Genomic DNA, 26,868 nt, shown 5'->3' with positions numbered 1-26,868 from the left:
TTCCTCCCACAGTCCAAAGATGTGCAAGTTAGGTGAATTGGCTATGCTAAGTTGCCCATAGTGTTCAGGGGTGTATAGGTTAGGTGTGTTAATCAGGGGAAATGTAGAGTAATATGGTAGGGGAATGGGTCTGGGTGGGTTACTCTTCAGAGGATCGGTGTAGATTTGTTGGGCCAAATGGCCTGTTTCCACACTCTAGGGATTCTGTGAATCTGTTCAACCTCTCTTCATTCAACAAACCCCTCATCTCGAGGATCAATCTAATGAACCTCCACTGCCATTACATCTTCCCTCAGATAAGGGGACCAAAACTGTGCACAATACTCCAGGTGCGGTCTCACCAATAACTTGTATAGTTGCAACAATACTTCCTTGCCTTTATATTCCATTCCTTTAACAAAAAAACCAACATTTATTCACTTTCTTCATTATCTGCTGTACTTGCATGCTAGTTTTCTGTAACTCATGAACAAGTACACCTAGATCCCTCTGCACCGGAGCACCTGAAGACTTTTCCCATTAAAATCACAAGCCACCTTCCCATTTTTTCGACCCAAATGCATGACCTCACACTTATCTATGTTAAACTCCATCTACCACATTTTGGCCCACTCTCCTAACCTATCTGTATCCATTGTAAGGTTCTTATTTCCTCACTGCAATTTACCATCCCACCTATTTTTGTGTCATTTGCAAATTCATGATTGATTGGGAAATATTAATCAGCACTGAATAGCCTTGCAAAATTTTTTGTTTCTTTCTTTTTGGCCAATTTTCATGGAGACTGAGTCTGGATGTGTCATGTTTTTTAGTTGTTTAATAAAACAGATGAAATAAAAAGGAAATCCTCTGTTGGTCAGAAAAATTCCACAGATTACCATTACATTGGAAATTAGTTTTTGTAGTTTATTGAATTTGTATCTGTATTTTTCAGGGATGGTTTTAGACCTTATATTGTACACAAATTGTCAGTAGACTTTCCACAGCAGACCTTGAATGTGATGCGTTGATGACTGTTGTAATCACTGCATTTCTTTTTGAGTCAATTCTTAGGAACATTATGGTCATTATGTATCGTTGTTGATTAATGTGCAATTTTCTGTATGTAATACTTATGTCACCAAAATATCTGATTTCCTTTTCACAGATTAATTTGTTATTTCTGAAGTACAGCTGTTTTGCTGAGGAGATTGATTGACACAGATTGAAGGGCTACAGAATGAGAAGATGGCATGTTTCCTCACTCATCCGGGGCCTGACAGTTTACGCAAATTCACCAGAGAATCTTTGGCTGAAATTGAGAAAAGAATTGCTAAGGAAAAAGCTGAAAAGGCAACAAAACCACCGGTAGAAGATGAAGATGACAAACCCCAACCCAAAAGTGATCTGGAGGCTGGCAAACCCTTGCCATTTATTTATGGAGACCTCCCTTCAAACTTAATTGCAGAACCTCTGGAAGAATTAGACCCATTTTATAGCTCAAAGAGAGTAAGTCCCAGAAAGATTCATTACTTCCACAGGAACCTCAACTGTTGAAAGTAAAAAGGAGATGGACATAATTTATTATGAGAAGCTAACTGATAGCAATTAAATCCTGTGAGTGAATTATCAGCCACCTCAGGAGTTAACCAGGGCAGTAATTTCTATTTTTAAAAATATGCTGTGATAAAATTGCCATTTTATTTGTTGTTTTAGAGATTCTGATGACACAAAAAAAAACATCAAAAATAGTGAGGAACTATCCTAATGAGAATGAAAATCATAAAGCAATTAATATTAGGACAGAGAGGGTGCTAGGGAAACTAATGGGACTAAAATCCAACCAATTTCCTGAACTTGATGGCCGATATCCAAAGGTTTGAATAAAGGTAGCTGCAGAGATACATTAGTTATGATCTTTCAAACTACCCAGCATTCTAAAATGGTCCCAATGGATTGAAAGGTAATTATTATTCATATAAGATGACGTGAATCAAATTTGGAAGTGAAAGGGTTTTGGAAAATGGTGGATTGTAACCTGCTAAGGGGAGGAAGGGTGAGTGGAACAGGTGATGTGGGTGCCCACTGTGGCAGGCCCCAGGGTACAAATTGTCCTCAAAATTGTTCTGGCTTTCCGAGGTTTCAATATGTTTCAATTTTTCACTGAATGTTAGTTGCATAGTCACAAATATAAGCCAGTATAATCAGACGTGACTTTACAATGTAATTGCTTATTTCACTTTTCAGTAATGAACTGATGCTGAAAACAAATATATGAACAAATATAAGCTACCATGATCTAGTTTAACATTTTTATGAGTGGCCTGTGAGTAATCTGTATTTAAATAACTAAACAAACTGTACAAATACTTTCACAAGTTGCATTGGTTTACAATAATTAATTGCTTAGTAAGTAAAGGTTATTTTTTAGTATTTAAATGCTTTCGACTCACCTATTATTGCCTTATGCTAAAAAAATTTAATTGTAAGACCTCCCTTGAATGGCAGCGAACAGAAGACATTACCAGGAGCACAACATGATGATTAATCCAACCTGGGAGTGAGACCAGTTTACGAGCAGAGTCTACGACTTCTAAACCTGTTTAAATGTTGGTGGACATTCTGTTTGGATTGGACATAGCTTATGGGTGAAGTCTCTCAATCTTTTTGCCAGTTTGACTGCTTTGAGGCGAATTATGAACACTCTCTATCAGAGGCTCTACCCATTTCTCTTGAACCAGTAGTTAGATGTGTTAGATCTCATTCAAACTGAGAGAAATCAGGCCTTCAGCACCCATTCTTGATCTATTACACAGCCAACCAAGTCATCAGCTGGGCATTGCAGTGGCCCAATCCTCAGCAATGATTACCTTTTCTCCCAATAAGTTGCTTGCTTTGTTGGAAATGAGGCCCAAGGACCAATAGCAGGCTCACCCTGGGCTTTGCTGTTCAGGTAGAGATTTGATACTTTGTGCCATTAAATCATACACTTTACATCCCTTGAATGGTACATCAGTGAACTGATCCTGTGAATGATGATTTCCAAGTCTTGCAAAATAATTCCAAGTCGGGCCAAGATTTCTCTGATTCTCCTCCCTTGTGACATTTCACTAACAGGAAAGAAGCTTTAACCTAGAATTTCAAATTTTATGAAGGGTTAGTTATACCCTACTCTGCACTGCACATTCCCTCCCAGCAACGGTGAGTGTGAGGTATTTAATTGAATGCCATCAGTGTTACCCTGTGCTTTCAGCCTAGACCCTTGTTGTAACACAGGAAAGAGCTCTCGATGAGCTTTATAAATTGAGGTCTTAGCAGCTGACATTGAAAGTATAGGGAAGAGATCACTTTGAGCTGTCAATTTTGAGACCACAACAGACAAGAATGGAGCAATCACATTTGATTTTCTGACACTGTAGATCCTAATTATCTTTGGTGGAAGGCAGGCTGACAATACGTATCTGCATGCATAAAAATATCAGAAATCTAATTTAACATGTTTATGAGTGGCAAATCAATTCCCAATTACATTATTGCTGTCCTTATGTCTGTAGCAGTAGAGATTAAAGTCATTAAAGAGGCCTGATCCATCCAATCAAATACTGTCAAGTCAAATACATAATGCTGTAGGGCATTATTAACATTACTATCAATATAGTAATGTTTGTTAACTGACAAACTTTACCAGATGGCAGAATCTTTGGCTCTATATATTGTTGAGCTAAGAGGCCAGAAAGGCACTTCCTCAGGTAGGGTGTGAAGGTGGCTAAATCCTGCCATCTTCTCATCTCCATCAGAATTAAGTTGGGAAAGCCCACAGTGGACCTTCTAGCCCTCTCCAATCGAGACCCCCCTCAGGCCTCACGTCACGTACAGCTAGGCTGAACCTTGCTGTAGGTGTGGCCTGTTTCATTGCAGCGTGACCAGTAGGTCACCCTTGTGAGGACAGCAGTCTGGGAAAGAGGGTGACAAAGTCCCTCACCCAAAACAATCACTGCCCAATTAAGAGACTGGGCACAGGGAGGGGAGCTCTTGCTTCCTGTCCCACTGCCATTCCCTCTCTCTGTGCCATCCCACCCCTCAATCCAGAAAGCCACCACTCAAAAACCACTTACCTTGGTCTTGTGTTCTCCATGATCTTGGGACAGCAAGGATGCAATTCCAGCAGCATCTACAGTTTTGTCTATGGTGCTGCTGACTGGCTGAAACTGATCTCAATTCCACTCAAAGTTCACCGTTGGCCTTGCCAATACCAGATTGAAAATGTGGTTGGTGGGTCCGTTCATGGGTTGTTGTTGTGTTGCCATAGTCTTACCAGATCATAGGTGCTGTTCTCTTATTAGAGAGAAGCAACTGGTGGTGATTTAATCTGAGGGCCACCAGATCTCAGGTGAGGGAAGAGTTTGAGAAGGAGAGTCCTTGGGACAGGTCTGTTGGCACCTCTCCAAATGACTGGTGAAAGCACCACTGCTTCAGCAAGATTTGTCCACAGTACGGCTGGCCTGGCTCTCAATCTGATTTGTATGTTGCTCATATTGAATTGCAGCTGCTATGCTTTGTTCTCTTGTAATCTTATTAGTTTTGAAATGGTGCTGTGTGAATATTAGAAGGCCAGCACATAATGTTTTCATAATCAAATTTCCTCATTGAAGTGTTAACACATTTATTTTAGACAGATTAACAGCTGCATTAAAATAGCAGTTTCACACAATGAGCTGAGCATTTGCACTCTAATCATTGCAATTGTAATTTTAAGGCCCTGTGATATTTGATTCGAACTACAGATGAAATGGAGGAACTGGGCTGATCATCCTATGATGCTTTGCCGTGGGAGATCGGAAAAGCTGGAGGTTGTTTTAATTACCTGCTATCTGTTTCTCAAATGAACAACAAATGCCACCAAACAAAAATCTAAGGCAGCCTTTGAACAGCTAATTACCAGTTTGATTTAATCTTCAGGCTTCATTTCAAAATCAGCAACCAACTCCCCTGCTTCAAATGGTAATTATTCTACTTGCTGTGCTGTATGGCTCCAACTGAAATTTTCTTGAAGTGGGGAGAAGGCAAGTAATGTAATTGTCCCACTTTTTCCAGTTGTTGAGAGGCTGTAGCAGAGTGCACAGTCAGTTCCCTTCAATTATCACAGTAATCTTCTGTTCTGCTGCCAGCACCCATCCTCTACCCTCAGATTTGCTCATCCTGAAAACTCTACCTACTTTCCTCAAACAGATCTCTAAAGCATCCTGCTCCTTGCAATCTCCTGTGGCAGCAAAGCAAATGGAACATGGTAAATGCAGTTCATTCATAAAATTAACCACTGGCGAAATTGCAAATGTCTCTAGCCTACTGGCCGAAACCTTGAGCAATAGTTTCCAGGCCACATACTGTCAATGCGATTGGGTTAGAGTTAGTCTATGCAGAACTGAGTATTTCCCTCAGTTGAAACTTTATTGCTGGAACAGCACAGCAGGTCAGGCAGCATCCAGGGAACAGGAGATTCGACGTTTCGGGCACAGGCCTGTGCCCGAAACGTCGAATCTCCTGTTCCCTGGATGCTGCCTGACCTGCTGTGCTGTTCCAGCAATAAAGTTTCAACTTTGATCTCCAGCATCTGCAGACCTCACTTTCTCCCCTGAGTATTTCCCTCAACCTTTCTCTCTAGGTCCAGGTAATTATTCCCCAGAAAGGTTAATATTGCAAAACCAGCAACTTACAATTTGGTAGCACGGAGGTCAAAAACAAGTTGGTTCAAACTGCTTTACTCGTCTCTCGAACTCCATTGTCACATTAACCCGTGTTTTGTTTTCTGTTTCAGACATTCATTGTGATAAACAAGGGGAATGCCATTTTTCGGTTCAGTACAACGTCTGCACTGTACTTGCTGAGTCCCTTTCACCCCCTCCGGAGAATTGCCATCAAAATCCTTATCCATTCATATCCTTCTTGCTCACTTCTGCAGAGATGATTTTTGTTTAGAGACTGCTATTGAAAACATGTAAATACCACAGCTCTTTTTTATTAGCTATTTTGTGAGTAAAGTGTGGGCTAAACTTAGGAAAATAAATCATCGTTGAAGAGTTTAAATGACGGTGGAGACAGATTGGAATAATCCAATAACCTGTTGCAATATCAGGAAAGCAAGCAGTTAACTGTAGCATCGAATATCTCTTGGAATGAAAGGAAGACAGCAGAATATCGATATAATTCCTAAAGTGTGCATTCAGTACATCAAATCCTCCAAAAAGCATCCACCCAGATCTATCCCCATAGCTAATCCATCTAGCCTGCACACAAGGGGCAATTTAGAATGGCTGAATCATCTAACCTGCACATCTTTGGACTGTGGAAGGAAACCAGAGCAAACCCACACAGACACAGGGAGAATATGCAAATTCTACACAGTGATCTGAAGGTAGAATTGAACCTGAGTCCTTCACACTGGGGGACAGCAATGCTAACCACTGAACCATCATTCCTCCTTAGGTAGCAATAATTCAGTGTGTATCAATGCTTTGAGTAATAGAAAATATTAAATAATATTTAATAGAGATATAAGAGATGCTGTTTTCCTTAACCTTGATTTTGTAAATTATTTAGTTTATTCATCATGTTTACAATTTTAGCAAACTGTGTGTTCATGACAATGAGTGATCCAGCGCCTTGGACAAAAAATGTAGAGTAAGTTTATGAATTAATTTCTTCTTGCTAATCACTTTATTAATTCATGTGTCATTGTTGGTAAATGTTTGATCATTATTCACAGCTGTCCTGGAATTGTGGCATACTGATGTTCTGTTAGCAGATAAGACCGAGTGTATTGTTAGTATTTGCTGTTATAGTTCACTGTTAATTCTCTGATAGTGCTTCAAAGTGAGTGGAGCTGCACTGGCATTGCAGCTCAGTAGTGTGCAAGTGCATTTACCACATGGATTGTTCAAGAAGACCAAGTACCATGTATCAAGGACAACAGAGAGTGGCAGAAATGTTGGCCTTGCAATTATTATCTAAATATTAATTTTTGTTAAAAAAAACTCCACCTGTATTAAAGATAGATGCAAGAACTAAATATTCACCAATGAAGCACATGGCTTAATAACACATTATCCCTTTAAGTCTCTGTCCAGTCGGATAATATTCCTTATTTTAAAAAATTATTTCTGAAATGGTCCGTATTCTCTTTAATTAGACAATGTTTTGCTCCTCCAATTTCCTCACCTCATTTCGGAGATATATTTCTGAAATGTGTTGTTCGCACCTCCAACCCTCTAGTACCCTGCACAAGTGCCAGTTTTCTCATGTGTCCATGGGCAATAAGGAACATCCAAACTCAGACAAATTTGGTCCTCACATCTCAGTCACATTCCCTGAATAAGAAACAGCAGCAGGATTTCTGTTCCATTCCATTTCGCTCCCTTAGCTCATGGATCTTTTAACCACTTGTCCCTATCGTCACCTCACTTAGAAGAGCTTCTCAATAGTATTGGAAGAACAGTCCAGCACTTAAATTGGAAGGAGCTTCCCAATAAGAATGCTTGTTCAGATAGTGACTTTAACATATAAACATCACAATGGAGAAGAGTCAGAGAAACAGAAAGCCTGAGTAGGATCAGAAGAGTAAAATGTGGTAACTAAACACAATGTCAAAGAGATGGGTTCTGTACAGATTTTAGAAGTTAGCAGTTCAGGTTTTTCCAGAGAGTTGAATCAAAATGGTCAAAGCCTTCTATCGTTTGTGAAATGGAGGAAGAAGATATGCAAAGCAAATTAGAATCAGAGTACCAGTGGAATCTAAGATTTGGGGAATTTCAGGAATTTACAATAATTAATTGGGTGATATTTTGGAGAAAAATTAGGCTTAAGAATATGAATATCAGTTTGAGGAGCGAAGCAAATTTGATGAGAATAAATTTTAATGTAGGAAATATAAATATAATAGAACTTGGGCAATTTTGAATTGATCTAAGAGGAAATTTGCAAGGAACACATTGTGAAAGTCAAGGTTGGATTGAATGAAGTTATCAGGCAGGCTCCAGCAGCAAGGAGATATTTAAAGAGCATGGATGTAAGAAAGCAGTAAGCTGATGTATAGAATAAGAAACTGGAAACTCAGGTCAGAGTCAAAACATTATGATTGCACATTGGATTCAGCCTAAAGCAGCAGTTAGAAAGGGGTATTCTGGTGTGAGATTGGGACAAATGTGCCTATAGGTTATGGTGAAACTAAACAGCATTATCAAATCTAAGTTAGAGAAAATTATGGCTCATTCGTGACTTGATGTTGGCGAATTATTCAACCAGTAGTGGTCCTATTGTCAGTGGTGATGGAGAGCTAGATGTTTGTATCATCAGGAGATGTGGAAGCTGCCAAGGGGTGGTGTGTGGAGAAGCAAGTAAAGAGGGCCAGAAATTGAGCCTTAGGGAATGGGGCACATGAGGAGCAAACAATAGGTTAGGTAGATTAATGAGGGTGCAGAAGCTGGAGACAGTAGAGAAAGTCAATGTAATTGGATCAGGTTTCAAATACATGTTTGTATTTTGACAAGAGCAAAAGGATAATCTTCCTTAAGATTTTTTTTTGTAACTTCATATGTCATTCTGTAGACTCACTAAAACTGGCCAACCCTGACACAGTAAATGTCTGAGAATTATTTTGAATTCTTTTCATTACTTCATATCTATTTTACTATAACGGATGTATTCAGATTTCCGTTCCTACCCCTGGCATGTAAAACGCCATCCCAAATTAAAAATCAGGCAAAGGCATGGCATTAATAGAGAAAGATTTGTGTGTAAGACTGTCTGATACCTGGATGCAGATGGCAAAAGGTCCTTTGGCTTGATGTTTTATATTAAACTGCCTGTACATGAGTCCTTTGGTTGAGATTATCTTTGCATTAAACACTTTGCTAATAATTGACTCATACTTTTCAATGGTAGGTTATGTAAATTTGATGACCACCAAAATAGATATTTTCTAATCAACATGTTTAGAGATGTTCTTACACACCTCTGGAACAGGTGGAACTTAAACCCCAGGTCTCCTGGCTCAGAGGTAGGGACACTACCAATGTGATATAATGGATGTTTTTCCTAAAGAAATGTAATGTTTAAAAAATGCAGTCCAGTATTTAAGTTACTTTTAATTGGATCCTGATTTATTGACTTACAATGTTACTTTTGCCCACTTCATTCCTATCTGCCTTAATTGTTTATCTGCAGGTATGCATTCACTGGGATTTATACCTTTGAAGCAATGATAAAGATATTTGCTCGTGGATTTGTCATTGATGACTTTACATTTCTTCGTGATCCATGGAACTGGCTGGATTTTAGTGTCATCACAATGGCGTAAGTAACAATTACCCATATGTTGATAAAGTTCCTTCAGGTAGAAATTACAAGGCTTCATCACCAATATCGAACCACATTCAATGTAAAATATATACAGACTTGGAGATAATAATCCTTCCCCCCCAAATGGCTCTCATTCATTACAAAGCTCTGTCTCACAGATCTGTCGGACCTGTCACCAATGTGGAACTGTTGTGGGTGGCTAATTATCTTCTCCTATGCTGGTTAGATCCCAGGAACAGAAAGGTCAGAGAGTGCAGCAGGGAGAAATCATTCCGTGGTGCATTCCCAGATGAACCCATGTATAGGCTTTAATATTCCCCTCCGCGCTCCTATAATCATGACATCAGATGGATATTCTTTCCATTGGTGGGCACACACATCACATGGCTCATATTCCACAAGAAGACCACAATTTGCAGTTCAATATTGAACAGTGGGAATCCATTCTCTTCTTTGTCACGGTTTTGGTTGCAGCCAGGCCAAAATGCAGACTTGCTGTCAAAGTCCCTTCCCCATTCCATTATCAAACCTTGCTAACAAAACTTAGCACATGACAAGTAAATACTTTTCACTCAGAAATTTCCGATATTCATTGGCAGCAGCTGGAGGCCCTGACCGCCATCATACCCTTCAGAGTGTGATTATATGACAGTTAACATCTACCTCCAAGCTTCTTTTTCATTACTAATGCTATACATTTGTAACTAAAGTTACATTTACCATTGCCCCATCTCCTCCCAAGTCTCTGATTTTACAAATTCAAATGATTTGAGAGTTTCACTATTCTCCCAAAAAGCATTATCTTGGGACTTATAGATTGACAGTTTCCTAGTTTGTAAACCATTAACTTTGATTCTCTTCCTAACTGACTGCAATCATTCCAACTGATCAATGCTGGATGGTGAACCCTTGATGGGGATAAGATTACTGTGTTTCCTTCGCGCAACTTCTTTGAAGTACAACCAATATATCATCTCTGCTCTTCTGCAGATCCTTTGATAAATGTATTTTTTCTGTTTAGATTCCTGACTCAATCCTCTTGCCCCTATCATAAATGTAATGATTGTCTCACGTGCGGTGCCCATTGTAGTGTAAAGCCTCATGTGCATGATAGGACTGAACCTTATCATGTCTTGATAGACTTGTAGATGTGAATGACCTCAGAAGCATTTCTTTCTTGTATCCCTCCCATTATGTACATTGTGAAGGGATATTTATGACTGGAAACCAGCTCACTTTTAAATGTGATGCTGCCAGCAAAAATTCTAGAACATTCCAGCAGAAGCAAGTATTTCCACTGTTGGTGAATGCAACATAGCCCATAGAGGTGCAATAGAGGTGTGGTGTACATATAATGAGATGAGGGATTGAGAGTTGTCTGAGATAATTTGTTAGAGCTCAAGGAGAGAAACCCTCCCTTAACCTCCTTGAAATGGGCCCTTAGCTGGCCTACGGTAAAATTCAACCGAAAACAATGCTTGGTAAAGCTGTCAATTATCTAAAGAGTACGTCTGCTGTCATCAACAGTTTGCTCTGCACAAATACAGATTCACAGGTGAACTTCTTCAGAATATTTGCATTCTCAGAGACATCCTTGTTAGCTCATTCTCATTCAGTCAGAAAAATATCTAACATGAAATTCATGTTTTGAGTTAATAACTTTTTGATTTCTTTCTTTCTAAAACTGTTCCACTTCTGCACATTTTCTGAAAGTAGCCTATCATGTAACAAATATGACATTCACTTTAAAAACTGGGTATTGACTGTGACTTTGAAGTTTTTTTCAGTTTCAGCAAGGACTTTTAGGATCTGACACTTGTTGTAGTAACTGTATTATTTCTCGATTTGTGTTGTTTGTGGTTTTACAATGTAAGAATTGAATGAAGTCTGCTGGTCCCCTGTGCCAAGATTGATCTTCTCTTCTTAGGATTGGTCTTTATAGCTTCTGAACTTTTACTTCACTCACCATCTGGCTGGCATTTTCTAGAATCAGATCTTCTTTGAATTGTAATAAATCTGACAAAGACTCATCAGCAATTCCTGTAATTCTGTCTCTTTAGAATTTTGACTTGAAGACACCATAGTTGCTTTGCTTCACTGGTCCATTCAGATCATTCATGAAATAATTTATGAAATAACTCTGGTGTTGAACTCTTCTTTCAAGAATTTTATTAATTTTAGGGTCACTTCACTTCAAAAGTATCTATTATTTATTTATGTCTTGATAAAATTACATCATCAATGTTTCTCCCAGATCTAAATGGAAATGCATTCATTTGTTCAGCTCCTGATTTGCTATCTAATTTAGAAATGATTCCGTATCCCTGGAGTTGTTTCCTTCAATGCATTCAATTCTGTGTTCTATGTGGTCCACCTCTGAAATTAAATTTTTCTGGCAACATTTTTTCTGATGTATTCCTCAGAGGATTATCAATTTGCATGCATTTAAGAGATTTCTATTTCACAGTAATAGCAATTCTGACACTCTGTGCTGCTGCAATGGGGTGGGGTGGGTTTCCACTTTTTGCGAGTAAAGTGGAAGATTTCCACCTTTTTTGTGGTTTTCCTCTATGAATTCTGCTGTTTGCAGCTTTAATAAATACTGCCTGCTTTCATCATGATTTTACGGGATGATTCCATCTTTCCATGGTTTAACTAAATGATTCCCTCCATTGCGGCCCTCATGAAAGACTTACTGCCTTTTTTGGGACCTGAATAAGATCTCCCAAACTTTCAATCCTTGCAAGCCCAAGTTTGCTGAGGTATGTAATTGACTAACGTTCAACCAACGTTCCCCTTTCTGCAACTTCAGATTAATATTTCCTTTGTGGCCCTATAATGCCATTCTGTAGCTGTGTCTTGTAGTGCCTAGTCAGTGAGGCACTGTTGATCAGTCTAATTCTACCTCACTAGAGATGGTGATTGTCTGTCACTGTGTGGCATTAATGTTATTTGCATTTAGCAACCCCAGACTGAATGTTGCCAGAACCTGCTGTATATGGACACGGACTAAGGAGCCACAAATAGTCCTGAGCATTGTGCAATCATCAGCAAACGTCATCGCTTCTGATTTGATGATGGCTCACCACCAAGAATGGCTCAGATTGATCTTTTTGAGTTCTTAAAGGCACATCTACCAGGCTCAGCCTGTGGCAGATGAAAAGGGAACCAGCAGGAGGGGAAATCTTATTTAACCTGTTGCGGATGCATCTGTCCATGACAGAATTGGTCCGACCACGACACAGTCTTCATGGAGACAAAGTCCCTTCTTGATGGTCAGAGCACCTTAATTATGTTCTATGGCACGATGCTAAAATTGATACATTCCGAATAGAGCTAGCAGCTCAGAACCAGGCATCCGTGAAATGCTGTGAGCTATCGTCAGCAGAAATATATTACATTCCAATCTGTAATTTCATGATCTGCCATACCTCTCTCTCTCTCTATCATTACTGGCAGACCAAGGAACTAACCCCCATTCAATGATGAGTACAGGAGAGCATGCTGGGAGCAGTAATAAAAACAGAAAGTAGTGAAGAAACTCAACAGGTCCATCAGTTTCTGTGAAGTGAGAAATAGAATTAATGTTTGTGTTCGATGACTCTTCGAAATTCTAAAAAAGTCATTGAACTTGAAATGTTAACTCAGTTCCTCTCTCCACAGATGCTGCCAGACCTGCTGAGAGTCACCAGATTCTATAGAATTTTGTTTTTATGCCAGGCGAAAACCAGGCATTGCTCAAAATGAGATACCAACTAGGTGAAGCTCCAGCCATGTTTACTTGCATGCTAACCAATGGAAGCAGGGTGTGATTGACTATTCTAAGTGATTCTAAGACCAACAATCCACAATAAGAGATGAGGCAGTAAGATGCCTGGCATCCTTTCTGCCCAGAGCTTACTTGAGTGGAGTCAAGAAAGCATTGTGATGACAGCACACCTAACTTTCTATGCATCCAATCTCCTTCATGGTTTCATGTTGACTGGAAAGATTCTGTCCTATGCGCAATGCTTTCACTATCACTGGGTCAAATTCCACTGTAACTGCTGCATGCATAGCTGCAAAAAATGTAACGTGTAAAGCAAATCCTGATGGTATGAAAGGAGCAATATAAATGCAAGATTTAGCTATCTGTTCAGCACCATTCATGAGGAATTTCTTTAACCATTTCTTTGTGATCTAACAGAATATGTGAATTAAAAATTCCATTAAAGTAGAGAATATGAAATTGACTTGTCAATACCCCAATATAGTTGAAACTTTATTGCTGGAACAGCACAGCAGTTCAGGCAGCATCCAGGGAACAGGAGATTCGACGTTTCGGGCACAGGCCCTTCTTCAGGATTCCTGAAGAAGGCCCTGTGCCCGAAACGTCGAATCTCCTGTTCCCTGGATGCTGCCTGACCTGCTGTGCTGTTCCAGCAATAAAGTTTCAACTTTGATCTCCAGCATCTGCAGACCTCACTTTCTCCTCGAATACCCCAATATACCCATTCATACTATTACACAACACAATGTCAAACCTTCCCCAAGTGCCTGTGTCACTTTGTTTCAATATCACAATGAAATTTGGCTTAATAATGGCAAACCATTTAGGAGAATGGGAGGACTGGTCATCCACCTTGATACAGTTATCAAATACGGGTGGTATAAATATTTGATGAAATATTAATTTCTTGATGTCAACTCTGACTGACTAAACATTGCTGCTCTCTATCCTGTTGTCATTGATTAGATATGTCACTGAATTTGTGGATTTGGGTAATGTCTCAGCCCTAAGAACATTTAGAGTGCTCCGGGCACTGAAAACCATCACAGTTATTCCAGGTAGGTGCTATGGAATGTTTTATGTATTTTGCTGATTATTAAATACATAAGGTGGCCATTTCATTGTTATAGAGGCATAGAGTTATGCAGAACAAATCTTTCGGTCCAACTCATCTATGCCAACCAAGTTTCCCAAGCTAAGCTAGCCCCATTTACCAGCTTTTGGCCCATATCCCTCTAAACTTTTCCTATTTATATACCTGTCCAATTGTCTTTTAAATATTGTAATTGTACCTGCGTCTATCACTTCCTCTGACAGTTCATTCCACATACAAACCACTCTCTGTCTGAAAAGGTTGCCCCTCAGGTTCCTTTTAAATCTTTCTCTTCTGACCTTAAAAATGTGCCCCCTAGTTTTGAACTCCCCTACCCTGCGGATAAGACCTTCGCTAATCATCTTATCGATGCCCCTTGTAATTTTAAAAAACCTCTATACGGTCACTCCTCAACTTCCTACGCTCCAGTGGAAGATGTTCCAACCTATACAGTCTATTTTTATATCTCAACCTTCCATTCCTGGCAAAGCCCTGGTAAATATTTTCTCTCCAATTTAACAATATCCTTCTGTAGCTGGGCGACCAGAACTGTACAAAGTACTCCAAAATAAGTTCGATTTGTCAGGAGGTTGGTGCTCACTGAGTTCTTAAATCTGTTTAACAAAATTGAACAATATTGCTGCGCCACATCCGGCAAGTCCTAAAATGACGACATGAACTCCTGCAATAGAAAAGTGACAAAAGCAAATGGGGCGAGTGTAGAACCCTGATTGGAGAATCCCATTTCCTCAGGACAACTCTTGCCCCTTTGTGTGGCTCCAGGATTCACTTTCTGCAGGCACTCAAATCATGACACCAGGCAGAAGTCAACCTCATTTCAACAACAACATAAACGTCAGGCACACCCCTTATACCTGATTCATTAATTGATGCAGTGTAAAACTTTGTCTGTCTCTGCTGCAATATGCCGCAGTCCTATCCTCAGGAATTTAATGCTGGGGCCAGGCGTTCTGAGATTGTCAGGTATACATCTATTGAAACAATTTCAGATTGCACCTTTCCTGTGTTACTAGAGCAGCTGCACTTCAATGGTTGCAAAGCACATGGAAACACCTTGAAGCCATGAGGTTATAATATAGTTATGTTGTCTTGTTCTGTGGATTGGGATTAGACTCATTTTATACATGGTATTTACAGCAAGTGGACACATTTAACATACAGCTCCGGGACAAAAAGCAACTGCATTCTCCAGTTTCTTTGACGACCTGGGTTCTATCATGGGTGGCACAGTGGCACATGGGTGGCACGGTGGCACAGTGGTTAGCACTGCTGCCTCACAGTACCAGAGACCCGGTTCAATTCCCACCTCAGGCAACTGTCTGTGTGGAGTTTGCACATTCTCCCTGTGTCTGTGCGGGTTTCCTCCGGGTGCTCCAGTTTCCTCCCACAGTCCAAAGATGTGCAGATAGGTGAATTGGCCATGCTAAATTGCCCGTAGTGTTAGATGAAGGGGTAAATGTAGGGGAATGGGTCTGGGTGGGTTGCTCTTCGGAGGGTTGGTGTGACTTGTTGGGCCGAAGGGACTGTTTCCACACAGTACGTAATCTAATCTAATCTAAATGCAATGATAAAAACCTTTATCAGACAGGAGTAGATGTCCCTATATACAGTAATATAGAACTGTGACAGTCCCCAATGAAGTTAAAGCTTCAAGGACAGGAGAAAATGAAGATAAACTATAATACCATTTGAATAAAAACACAGACAGCATTTTCAAAAATGGGAAGAAATTAATGTAAGCTGCTTCCTTTCAGTATAAGTTGCCTACAATTAAAACCAATTTGTATTGAATTTTGAATGAGTAATTAGTTCCAATTCTATGGTTACTGTTACCATGACTGAAGCAAATGGATCAGTGTGATATTCAACATCCTTTATATTTTGAGTTCTCGGGCTAGGATTCAATTTAACATGCAACTTACTTTTCTGTTCACTAGGGCTAAAAACGATTGTTGGAGCTCTGATCCAGTCAGTAAAGAAATTATCAGATGTGATGATCCTGACAGTTTTCTGTTTGAGTGTATTTGCACTTGTTGGCCTACAGCTGTTTATGGGAAATTTGAGACACAAATGTGTGATATGGCCACCATCTCCAGAGCTGTTATATAATTACACCTTCATAGAGAGTGGGTCAGGAATGGACAATGATAGCCTGATCAATACAGAATTCGACTTGAAAGCCTACCTAGAAAATGAAGGTATTATTTATGCCATTTACCTATATTCTGATTCAATATGTGTACAAAATATTATTTGCTTGCTTTCATGATAAATAAAACCTGGAACTGAAAGCTATTCTCAATAACAGTGACCATGACAATTATATTCAATTATTGTAAAACCCCTGTGATGTTGGTTAGGAGAGGAAATCTGTCATTCTTATTCAGTCTGGCTTACATGTTATCCCAAAGCCATAGATGTAATTGTCTCTTAATTATCCTCTGAAATGAAAATGTGTTGCTGGAAAAGCGCAGCAGGTCAGGCAGCATCCAGGGAACAGGAGAATCGACATTTCAGGCATAAGCCCTTCTTGAAATGCTTTGAGGGGGTCTGGCCTGGTCCATAACAATACAGAGCTGACAACAGGCTTGTGAGCAAAGTTAGGGCTTATGCCCGAAACGTCGATTCTCCTGTTCCCTGGATGCTGCCTGACCTGCTGCGCTTTTCCAGCAACACATTTTCAGCTCTGATCTCCAGCATCTGCAGACCTCACTTTATCCTCTGAAATGGCCTAAGAAAGCACTGAGTTCAGGGCAGTTAGGCATGGGTAATAAATGTTAGTTTTGTCAGTGATGCCCACATCTCAGCAAACATTGAAAACAATCAAAATGTAAGTATAAGGGAGATTTTAATAGCATGCCATAATCACAACCTGTTCCCTTGCCATATGATAACTACACCCAATTATTTTCTTTCATCTAAAATCAACCCTTGGTACTGGATCCCTTTAAATCATTCTCAACTATAATTCAGGTCAATCCATAAAAAATTTTTTGGAACTTTTTTCCTTTTTTTGTCTTGGGGAATGACATCCCTTGTCTCATTAGTCAATTTTAGGCACGAATATTGTTGTGTTAAATAGTTTCTTACAATGTGCTTTTGTCTCAATTTCAACAACATTTACTCCAATGATTCACTAACATCTCCCTTGTCCACATGGGCTATTCGTGAGTTTTGTACCAATTATTGTAAACTAATGAAATGCTTTGAATTGTACAAACAAGGGGCTGAGTTTCTCATATGGCGAGGATAGCATTCTTGATACCCAATGAGTTGGTGGGTGCCATAGCACCCTGCAGCCCATCAGTGTTCCCCAAAATATTCATTGGCTGGAGATGGGATTTCTTCCCCTCACTTGGGCAGGCCGTCCCATCTTAGAGACCACTTTAGACAGAGGTGGCCAAGATTCTGAATGTAAGCTGTCTGCAATGGGGTACAGTGGTAGTGTCCCTCTCTTTGGGTAGGGAGGCACAGGTTCAATTTCTTCTTGCTCTGAGGTGTGCAGTAACACCTCCAGTGCAGGAAGTCTTGTGTTTGGAGGTATTATCCGATCAGAGTGATCAGATAATATCTACGGCAGACCCCTATCCTAAGCCCCAGATTCCAGGACTAGCTAAGTGAGGGAGTTCTCATGATGTAGAGGGGAGGGGAGGGGTTTAAGACAAGGGCTGCAGAGAGTAGCCACAAGGAACAGTGCTTATGGGCAAAGGGGTGGAGGGGAACCACTTGATGTGGTAATAAGTCCTTGAAGGAGGTGCCTAATCACTGAAGGCTTGAGCACGTCTGCAGGCATGTCAGGGGTACGTGGGCCATCAGAAAAGTTTATGGTATCCCCTCACCATTGGCAGACATACCAGCATAAGGTATACATTTCAGAGCAATGTTGTGGCCAACTAGTGACTATTCATTTAAAGAAAATAGTCAAACCTGACCATCAAATAAAAGAATAACCCGCTTGGTTCCACAGCTCCCAAATCTACACCTTTAGACATAGAAAATGTAGGCCATTCCGCCCTTTCACTCTGCTCCCCATTCCACATGATCATAACTGAGCATTGAACATCATACCCTGTTCACAATTTTCCCCATACTATTTGACCCCTTTAGCATTAAGAACTGTATCAATCTCTAAATTATTTTACTTGAACTGCTTTAAGTGGCAGAGAATTACACGGGCTCCTCACTCTCTTGCTGAAAAATATTCTCCTTTCTTAAGGTTTTTTTTGAAGTGCAACCTTCAAGATAAATCAGTCACTTAACAGTAGATACCAGTCAGTCTTCAGCACAATAAAGGACATATATCATAACAGGAAAATAATTCTCCAAGGACCTAAGTGTCACAATGTCAATAATTTTTGTTTTTATTTATAAGTCAATGTGATCCAGCGATGCTAAATTACCTGTGTTTCTTTTCAATATCAAGATAACCAATACTTTCTAGAAGGTTCTCCTGATGCTCTCCTGTGTGGGAATGGCACAGATGCTGGGTAAGTTACTTTCTTTTGTTTGTTTTAATTCCAGCCAGAACAATTGCATTGTTAGTCTGCAGAAAACTTAAATCCCTGTCTATCACTGGATCATTGTTTAAGCATTAAACAACCGGACGAGTGAAACAACAGCTGATGCCGGGAATGCACTGATTAAAGTGCTGCTTGACCCACCATCTTTGAGAAGAGAAAGGCCAGCGGATGATATGACCGACATCTGACACGAACACCTGCTTTTATCCATAAATCTCTATCCTGTACACAAGTTTACAGAGAATGTCCTTTTAACATAAAGGAGATTAATTGGGTTTAATTTCCTCTGCAGGCTGTTTTTAGCTTTCTAGTTAACAGATTTGAGGTAAATTCCTGGCCTGGGCTATTTTAACGTGGCTATCAAGTTGTTTTAAATGTCCGTTGTCAGTTGTGACTCAGTGGATAACCCTTTTGCCTGTGATTGAGAAAGTTGTTGGTTCATAGTTCCACTGCATATGTTCTAGGCTGACATTCCAGATTGGTCCTGAGGGAGTGCAACACTGTCTGAAGTCACATCTGCCCCCTTCGAGGATGTAAATTATCCCACGGCACTATTTCAAAGAAGGGAAGGGGTCCTTTCCTAATGTCCTGGCCAACATTTATGCTCAACGAATATCATTACAAACAGATCATCTAATTATTGTCTTGTGTTGTTTGTGAAATCTTAACTGTGCTTCTTACACTAGAAAAGTGACTGCACTTCTAAAGTACTTCATTCACTGTAAAGTGACTTGTGGTATCCCTTGGCTGGTAATCTGCTTTATTATAGTAGATTCCCTACAGTATGGAAACAGGCCATTTGGCCCACACCGACCCTCTGAAGCGTAACCCACCCAGACCTATATTTACCCCTGACTAATGTACCTAACACTATGGGCAATTTAGCAAGGCCAATACATCTTTGGATTGTGGGAGGAAACCCACGCAGACATGGGGAGAATCTGCAAACTCTACCCAGGCAGTTGCCTGAGGCGGCAATCGAACCCGGTTCCCTGGCGCTGTGAGGCAGCAATGCTAACCACTGAGCCACCGTGCCACCTTTTCAATTGCCAATTAAGTCTCACAGTAAAATAGTGAGAGATGTGCAAAATAGCTGAATAATGAACAAAACAAGGACAATATAATTTTATTTTGTTAAGGTCATTATAATAGATGGTGTATAGTTTGTTTTTAATCAAATCACTAAGTTGAATTGCCAATTAAGTCTAGGCATCATGAAGAGGAAATTAATCTTCCCTTGGTAATTTCTAAAGATTTTTCCCAGCTGGCTAATTTTCACTGCTTTTGCCTGCTGCTAATGGCCCAGTAGTTGCCTTAAAATGTGGTCAGTAGTATTACTGCCTTGTTATTATCTCTCTAGAGATAGTCCTCCTTTCATCTCTAATGTAACTGAGACCCGATGGCATTTTTGGATGGGGTTTCTGATCAATTCTATGGTATGATGGAATTATAGCAGCTTGGCAAATTTACATGGTCAGTTATTTTTGTGAACCCCATAAAAGCAAAACTATATAAACTGGGCCGTTAATGTCTGGAATTTGCATACTCTGCTACCAAATTCCCTCCCCTTCTGACTAACCTTTCAGTAAGTAGCCCTGATCCAATCCTAGGGGCTTCGATCCAATTAGCTTTTTTGGGACATTTGATCATTTGACTCCTCATAGCTCACTTGCATTGGCCTCAAAATTGTGGATAGCACTTTGGACACCAGCAATGTGCTTGCTCAATTCAAAAGTGAAGATATGAGTCCCACCCAGTGTGATTCTTTTTTCATTTTTTTCATGGGATGTTGACATTGCTACAAAGGCCAGCATTTATTGCCCATTTGTAATTACCCTTGAAAAAATGGTGATAAGCTGTCCTCATCAAACGATGCTGTCTGTGAGGGCCACATCCATGCTGTTAGGATAGGAGTTTGAGATTTTGACCAAGTATCAAATCAGGATGATTTGTACCTTGGAGGAGAACATGCTGTTGGTGATCTTTCCATTCTGCTGCCCTTGTTCTTCAAGATAGTGCAGGTCATGGGTGTGGAAGGTGATGGTATAGGAGCCTTGGATATGGAGGCTGATCCTAGTTGACTGCTTTGCCTGATTGTTGTTGACTGCCAGAGTACTGTTGGAACTGCATTTATTCAGACAGGCAGAGAATATTTCACTACACTCCTTACTTGTGCCTTTTATGAATCACACATCACAAAATTCCAGCCTTTGACCTACTCGAGTAACCACAGTAATTATATGTTGAAAAGTGTGGCACTGATAAAGCACAGCAGATCGGACAGCATCCCGAGGAGAATTGACGTTTCGGATATAAGCCCTTCATCAGGAATGTGGGGTTGGATGGGGAAGGGGGCTGAGAGATAAATAGGAGGGTGTGTGGGCTGGGGGAAGGTAACTGGGAAGGCAATAGGTAGATGCAGGTGAGGGTAATGGTGATAGTTGGAGAGGAGGGTGGAGTGGATAGGTGGGAAGGAAGATGGACAGGTAGTACAGTTCAAGAAGGCAGTGCAGACTTGAAGGGTTGGATCTGGGATGAGGTGGGGGAAGGGGAAATGCAGAAACTGGAGAAATCAACATTGATGCTGTGTGGGTTGAAGGGTCCCAAGGCAGAAGATGATGCGTTCTTTCTCCAGGCATTAGATGGCTAGGATTTGGCAATTAAGGTGGCCCAGGTCTTATATGTCCTTGGTGGAGTGGGAGGGGGAATTGAAGTGGTTGGCCACAGGCTGGTGGGGGTGTTTGGTACATATGTCCCAGAGATGTTCGCTGAAACATTCTGCAAGTTGGCGTCCTATCTCCCCAATGTAGAGGAGACCACATCAAGAGCAATGGAAACAGTAGATGCCTCATTTCAGTTAGTTAGATAGTTCAGTTCCTGATCTATGGTAACCCTCAGTATGTTGACAGTGGGGATTCAGCAATGGTAATGCTATTGAATATCAAAGAGAGATGTTAGATTTTCTCTAGTTGGGGACGGTCATCATGTGGAACTTGTGTGATATGAATGTTACTACTGAAGCAAAAGACTGGGTCTCAGTTTGATATTTTCTCAGAAACATAACAGCTCTGATAAGGAAGTGTATTGGTAGTGTTGTGTGAGCTGCTAAGGCCCAAGATTTTGACCTTGTCCCTAAAGTGGGAGATGGAATAGTTTTTAATAATGAAGATAGGTGGAGACACATACTGAGACAACCATCCAGAGAAACAGACAGGAATGAGAGAGTGGCTGACGAAATTAGAGCAATTAATTATTTGACATAGTCTTATGGGAGAAACGTTTTTGTGAGGGTAATAACTGTTTCTCAAATTAATTGACAAATTTAACTCTGGCAGTCTCATAGCCTTCCAAAGTTCAGTGGAGGATTTATTCATACCCTCTGAGATTGTAGGCTCCGTTGGCATTTCCATGTATTGGATTCCACCTGAAATTCCTTATCCAAACAATCTGGGCAAGCTGCCCATTGTGTGCTCTCCCACATCCCAGGAATTTTGGAACGACGTATTCAAGCTGTGTCCAGGACTATTGTGATGTGCTAATTTTATCATTGTTGTCTCTCTGCTTGCCAACTTTATGGCACAGGTTTTTTCTGTCAGGCAGTAGGAATGGTCGGTCTAGTAGTGAAGTGAACTTACTTCACTGTGGGGTTTAAGACAGTAAACAAAATATCAGCGTAATTTTAATTTAATCATAAAGCCAGCAGTCTGTTGAAGACCAGGTCTACAACTGTCTGAATAATGATAGAACTTTAAAAATAATTGAATCACTTTCAAAAGTTATCATTCATTTATTTGCACCGTTATTAACCTTTTGTTTAATTATGCTGAGTTCTGAAATGATTCTGGCCATTTTGGATTTGATGCTCGGCAATGAGCCAGGACAGGTGTCAGATCTCGCGGTAGGAGAAGTCTTTGGTGACAGTGACTACAACCGCCTCACATTTACCATAGCCTCGGAGAGGGAAAGGAGCAGTTACCAAACAAAGATATTTAATTGGAGAAAAGGAAATTATGACATGTGTTGGGAAGTACAGATTGGGAGCAATTGTTCCACAGAAAGGGCACGACAGACATGTGGAGACTGTTTAAGGAGCAGTTGCTGCGAGTGATGCACAAATTTGTCCCTCTGAGACAGACAAGAAGGGGTAAGATTAAGGTGCCTTGACTGATGAGAACAGAGGAGTTTCTCGTCAAAAGGAAGAAGGCAGCTTATGTAAGGTGGAGGAAGCAAGGATCTAGCACAGCTTTAGAGGATTACAGGCAGACGAGGAAACAGATCAAAAATGGGTTGAGGAGAGCCAGGAGGGGGCACAAAAAAGGCTTGGCAGGAAGGATTTGGAGAACCCAAAGGCATTTTACTCATACTTGAGGAATAAGAGAATGATCAGGGAGAAGGTAGGGCCAGTCAGGGATCACGTACGGAACTTGTGCGTGGAGTCTGAGCAGATAGGGGGAGTTTTTTGCTTCAGTTTTCACTAAGGAAAGGGACCTTATTGTGAATGAGAACTCTGAGGAACTGGGAAACAGGTTTGAACAGATCAAAATTGATGAAGTTGAAGTGCTGGAAATTTTGGTAAACTTTAAGATTGATAAGTCCCCAGGGCCAGACAAGGTTTATCCTAGGTTGGTCCGGGAAGCAAGAAGGGAGGTTGCTAAGCCGATGGCAAAGATCCTTGCTTCCTCACTCTCCACGGAAGTCGTACTGGAGGATTGGAGGGAGGTGAATGTTTTTCCTCTTTTCCAGTAGGGGAATAGGGAAATCCCTGGCAGTTACTGACCAGTCAGTCTTGCGTCTGTCAGCAAGATTTTGGAAAGAATTCTGAGGGATAGGATTTATGACTATTTGGAAAAGCATAGCATGATTAAAGCCAGTCAGCATGGCTTTCTGAGGGGCATGTCTTGCCTCACAAATACTTATTGAGTTCTTTGAGGACATGATGAGACAGGTTGACGAAGGTTGAGCAGTGGATGTGGTCTATATGGTCTTCAGCAAGGCATTTGATAAGGTTCCCCATGGTAGGCTCATTCATAACATCAGGAGGTATGGGATACAGGGAGACTTGACTGTCTGGTTCCAGAATTGGCTGGGTGACAGAAGGCAGAGAGTGGTTGTAGATGGAAAGTATTCTGCCTAGTGAGTGGCATCCTGCAGGGCTCTGTTCTTGGGCCTCTGCTCTTTGTAGTTTTTGTAAATGACTTGGATGTGGTGCTTAAGGAGTGCGTTAGTAAATTTGCTGATGACACAAAGGTTGGAGGTGTCATCGATAGTATTGAGGGCTATTGCAGGCTGTAGCACGACATAGACAGGATGCAGAGATGGACTGAGAAATGGCAGATGGAGTTCAAACTGGATAAATGTGAAGTGATGCATTTTGGAAAGTTGAAATTGAATGCTGAATATAGGATTAAAGACAGGATTCTTGATAGTGTGGAGGAACAGAGGGATTTTGGTGTTCAAGTGAATAGAACCCTCAAAGTTGCTATCCAAGTGGATAGGGCTGTTAAGAAAGCATATGGTGTTTTGGCTTTCATTAACAGGGGGACAGAGTTTAAGAGTCATGAGGTTTTGTTGCAGCTCTACAAAACCCTGGTGAGACCACACTTGGAATATTCTGTCCAGTTCTGGTCGCCTTACTATAGGAAAGATACGGGGGCTTTGGAGAGGGTGCAAAGAAGATTTACCAGGATGCTGCCTGGACTGGAGGGCTTGTCTTACAAAGAGAGGTTGAATAAGCTGGGACCTTTCTCTCTGGAGAGAAGGAGGAAGAGAGATGACCTGATCGAGGTATACAAGGTAATGAGAGGCATGGATAGAGTCAATAGCCAGGGTTGACTGGCACGAGGGGTCATAGTTTTAAGATATTAGGAGGAAGGTATAGAGGAGATGTCAGAGGTAGTTCTTTACACAGAGAGTTGTGAATGCATGGAATGCGTTGCCAACAGTGGTGGTGGAAGCAGATTCATTAGGGACATTTAAGTGACTGCTGGACATGCACACGGATAGCAGTGAATTGCGGGGTGCGTAGGTTAGGTTATTTTATTTTAGATTAGGAATAGTCCTTAGCACAACTTCGTGGGCTGAAGGGCCTGCTCTGTGCTGTACTTTTCTAAGTTCTATGTTCTATGACTCCATGTCCCAATCTGAAATCAGACAGCAAAAATGAAATGATCAGTGGTCCTGTGGCTGCCAATGGTGAGATTGACAAGTCCTAGTTTGAGATGCACTGCAACTTTCAATTCCATATGCTGTAACTGTTTAAATGTATTAATTACTGCACAATATAAGATAGGCATTTCACTGCAGTTCAGAATGTTGAACTAATGCTTTTTGAATGAGTTGATGAGCTTCGTTCAAATAAAACAAATAACTGCAGATGCCGAAAATCTGAAACATGTGACTTAAAGAGGTGTACTGTGTCTTTTTTTTTGTGAAGGAAGGTTGAGACAGAGGCACTGAGCAGTCTGCTCGAAGCCATTAAAATAAACAATTTGTGGGGTCTTGGGTATTTCTTTTGTAATTGGAACAATAGAAGCAGCCTGAATGGGTGGGGTCAAACCCCTTCCGAACCAGGATTTTTTGCTGGATGTGGAAGCTCTTATTTCTCTCTCTGTTATAACTCAGAGCTGAGGTTCTCTTCTTAGAATTGCTAGAATTGCTTGTAAGACAATCTGTTTTACTGAATTTGCCTTTCATAGAATTATAGAATCCCTACAGTGTGGAAACAGGCCTTTTAGCCCAACAAGTCTACACCAACCCTCCAAACAGTAATCTACCCAGACCCATTCCCCTATGCTATTATCCTATATTTACCCCTGATGAATGCACCAAACCTACACATCCCTGAAAACTATGGTCAATTTAGCATGGCCAGTTCACGTATCCTGCACATCTTTGGATAGTGGGAGGAAACCGGACCACCCAGAGGAAACCCATATAGGCAAGGGGAGAATATGCAAACTCCACACAGATATTCCCTGCTACTGGGTCCCTGCTACTGTGAGGCAGCAGTGCTAACCACTGAGCCACCGTGCTGTCCCTTTTACATTGTCAAGGGTGTGCTAATGGGGCATTACTATATTGGAACAGTTAATGAATCATTTATTATTTTGTTAAGTATTTCGATAGAGTTACAGTTAAGCCAATTCTATTATTTTCATTTTGTCTGTATTTTAATTATATTGTAAAAATTAAGTGTGTTTTGCTTAATGTCAAGTAGTTTGACCAATGAAATTGCATCTGGAAGGCAACGCCTTACACTTACCTTTTAAATAAGAAAAGGGTAGGGTTGAGACTATCTTCTTAATATATTTCGAGGGGATTTGGTCTGGTCCATAACAAACAAAAACAGGAATTGTTGAAGAAACTTAGCAGGTCTGACAGCATCTAAGCAGAGAAAGCATTTCTGAAGAAGGGTCACTGGATCTGAAATGTTAACTCTGCTTTTTCTGAGTTTCTTCTGCAATTTCTGTTTTCGTGACAAACTTTGCTCCCTGCTTATAAATAGAAAGTGCTGGAAATACTGAGCAGATCAAGCCACAGCTTTGGTGAGACACAAGGAGTGAACAATTTGAGTAAAATATGACTTTTATTAGCTCTGTTTCTCCCTTTACAGATGCTTTGAGATATATCTAATATTTCCGGCACTTTTATTTTTAATTGAACTTCCCAGCAAACACCTAATTTTCTCTAATGTCTGCTCAAATGGATGGAAAAGATCCAAATGTACTATTTGAAGAAGGCGAGTTTTCTCAGTGGCCAGAACAATATTATTCCTGAATCTTCCACACAGTAACAGATGACTTGTCTATTTGTCTTGTTGTTTTATGTGAGACTTCCTCATTTATCTCACACTTGCCAATGCATCATCTGCATTTGTGGAATCCTTTGGGAAGTCTAAAAGCCATTATTTATTTGTTGATAGTGGTAACTATCATATCATTGCCTAGTATTGTTCTGATTCTCTAATTGTTTATTTGCTGGCATTTCCAGGAGGTGTCCTGATGGTTATATGTGTTTTAAGACTGGGAGAAATCCAAACTATGGTTACACCAGCTACGATACCTTTAGTTGGGCATTTCTGTCACTATTCCGTCTCATGACACAAGACTACTGGGAAAATCTCTTCCAGTTGG

At 40.5% G+C, this 26,868-nt stretch overlaps 1 protein-coding gene across 3 annotated transcripts in view; it reads left to right on the top strand.

Moving 5' to 3' along the window:
• LOC122539987 (sodium channel protein type 4 subunit alpha-like) overlaps positions 1 to 26,868 on the top strand; it is a 189,059-nt gene that overhangs the window by 68,517 nt on the left and 93,674 nt on the right. For all 3 annotated transcript variants that reach the window (XM_087977901.1, XM_087977899.1, XM_087977902.1), the window contains 8 exons: positions 1,148 to 1,488; positions 5,795 to 5,915; positions 6,570 to 6,657; positions 9,199 to 9,327; positions 14,069 to 14,160; positions 16,154 to 16,414; positions 18,640 to 18,703; positions 26,726 to 26,867. In XM_087977901.1, the coding sequence (XP_087834027.1) occupies positions 1,228 to 1,488; positions 5,795 to 5,915; positions 6,570 to 6,657; positions 9,199 to 9,327; positions 14,069 to 14,160; positions 16,154 to 16,414; positions 18,640 to 18,703; positions 26,726 to 26,867 (1,158 nt within the window). In that variant the 5' untranslated portion in view covers positions 1,148 to 1,227. The remainder of the gene's footprint in view (positions 1 to 1,147; positions 1,489 to 5,794; positions 5,916 to 6,569; positions 6,658 to 9,198; positions 9,328 to 14,068; positions 14,161 to 16,153; positions 16,415 to 18,639; positions 18,704 to 26,725; position 26,868) is intronic.

The sequence above is a fragment of the Chiloscyllium plagiosum genome, unplaced genomic scaffold, assembly GCF_037043375.1.
Source record: "Chiloscyllium plagiosum isolate Xiang-an unplaced genomic scaffold, Cpla_swu_hap1 HiC_scaffold_32, whole genome shotgun sequence".
NCBI classification, from domain to species: domain Eukaryota; kingdom Metazoa; phylum Chordata; class Chondrichthyes; order Orectolobiformes; family Hemiscylliidae; genus Chiloscyllium; species Chiloscyllium plagiosum.
This window is presented reverse-complemented; position numbering and strand designations above follow the sequence as displayed.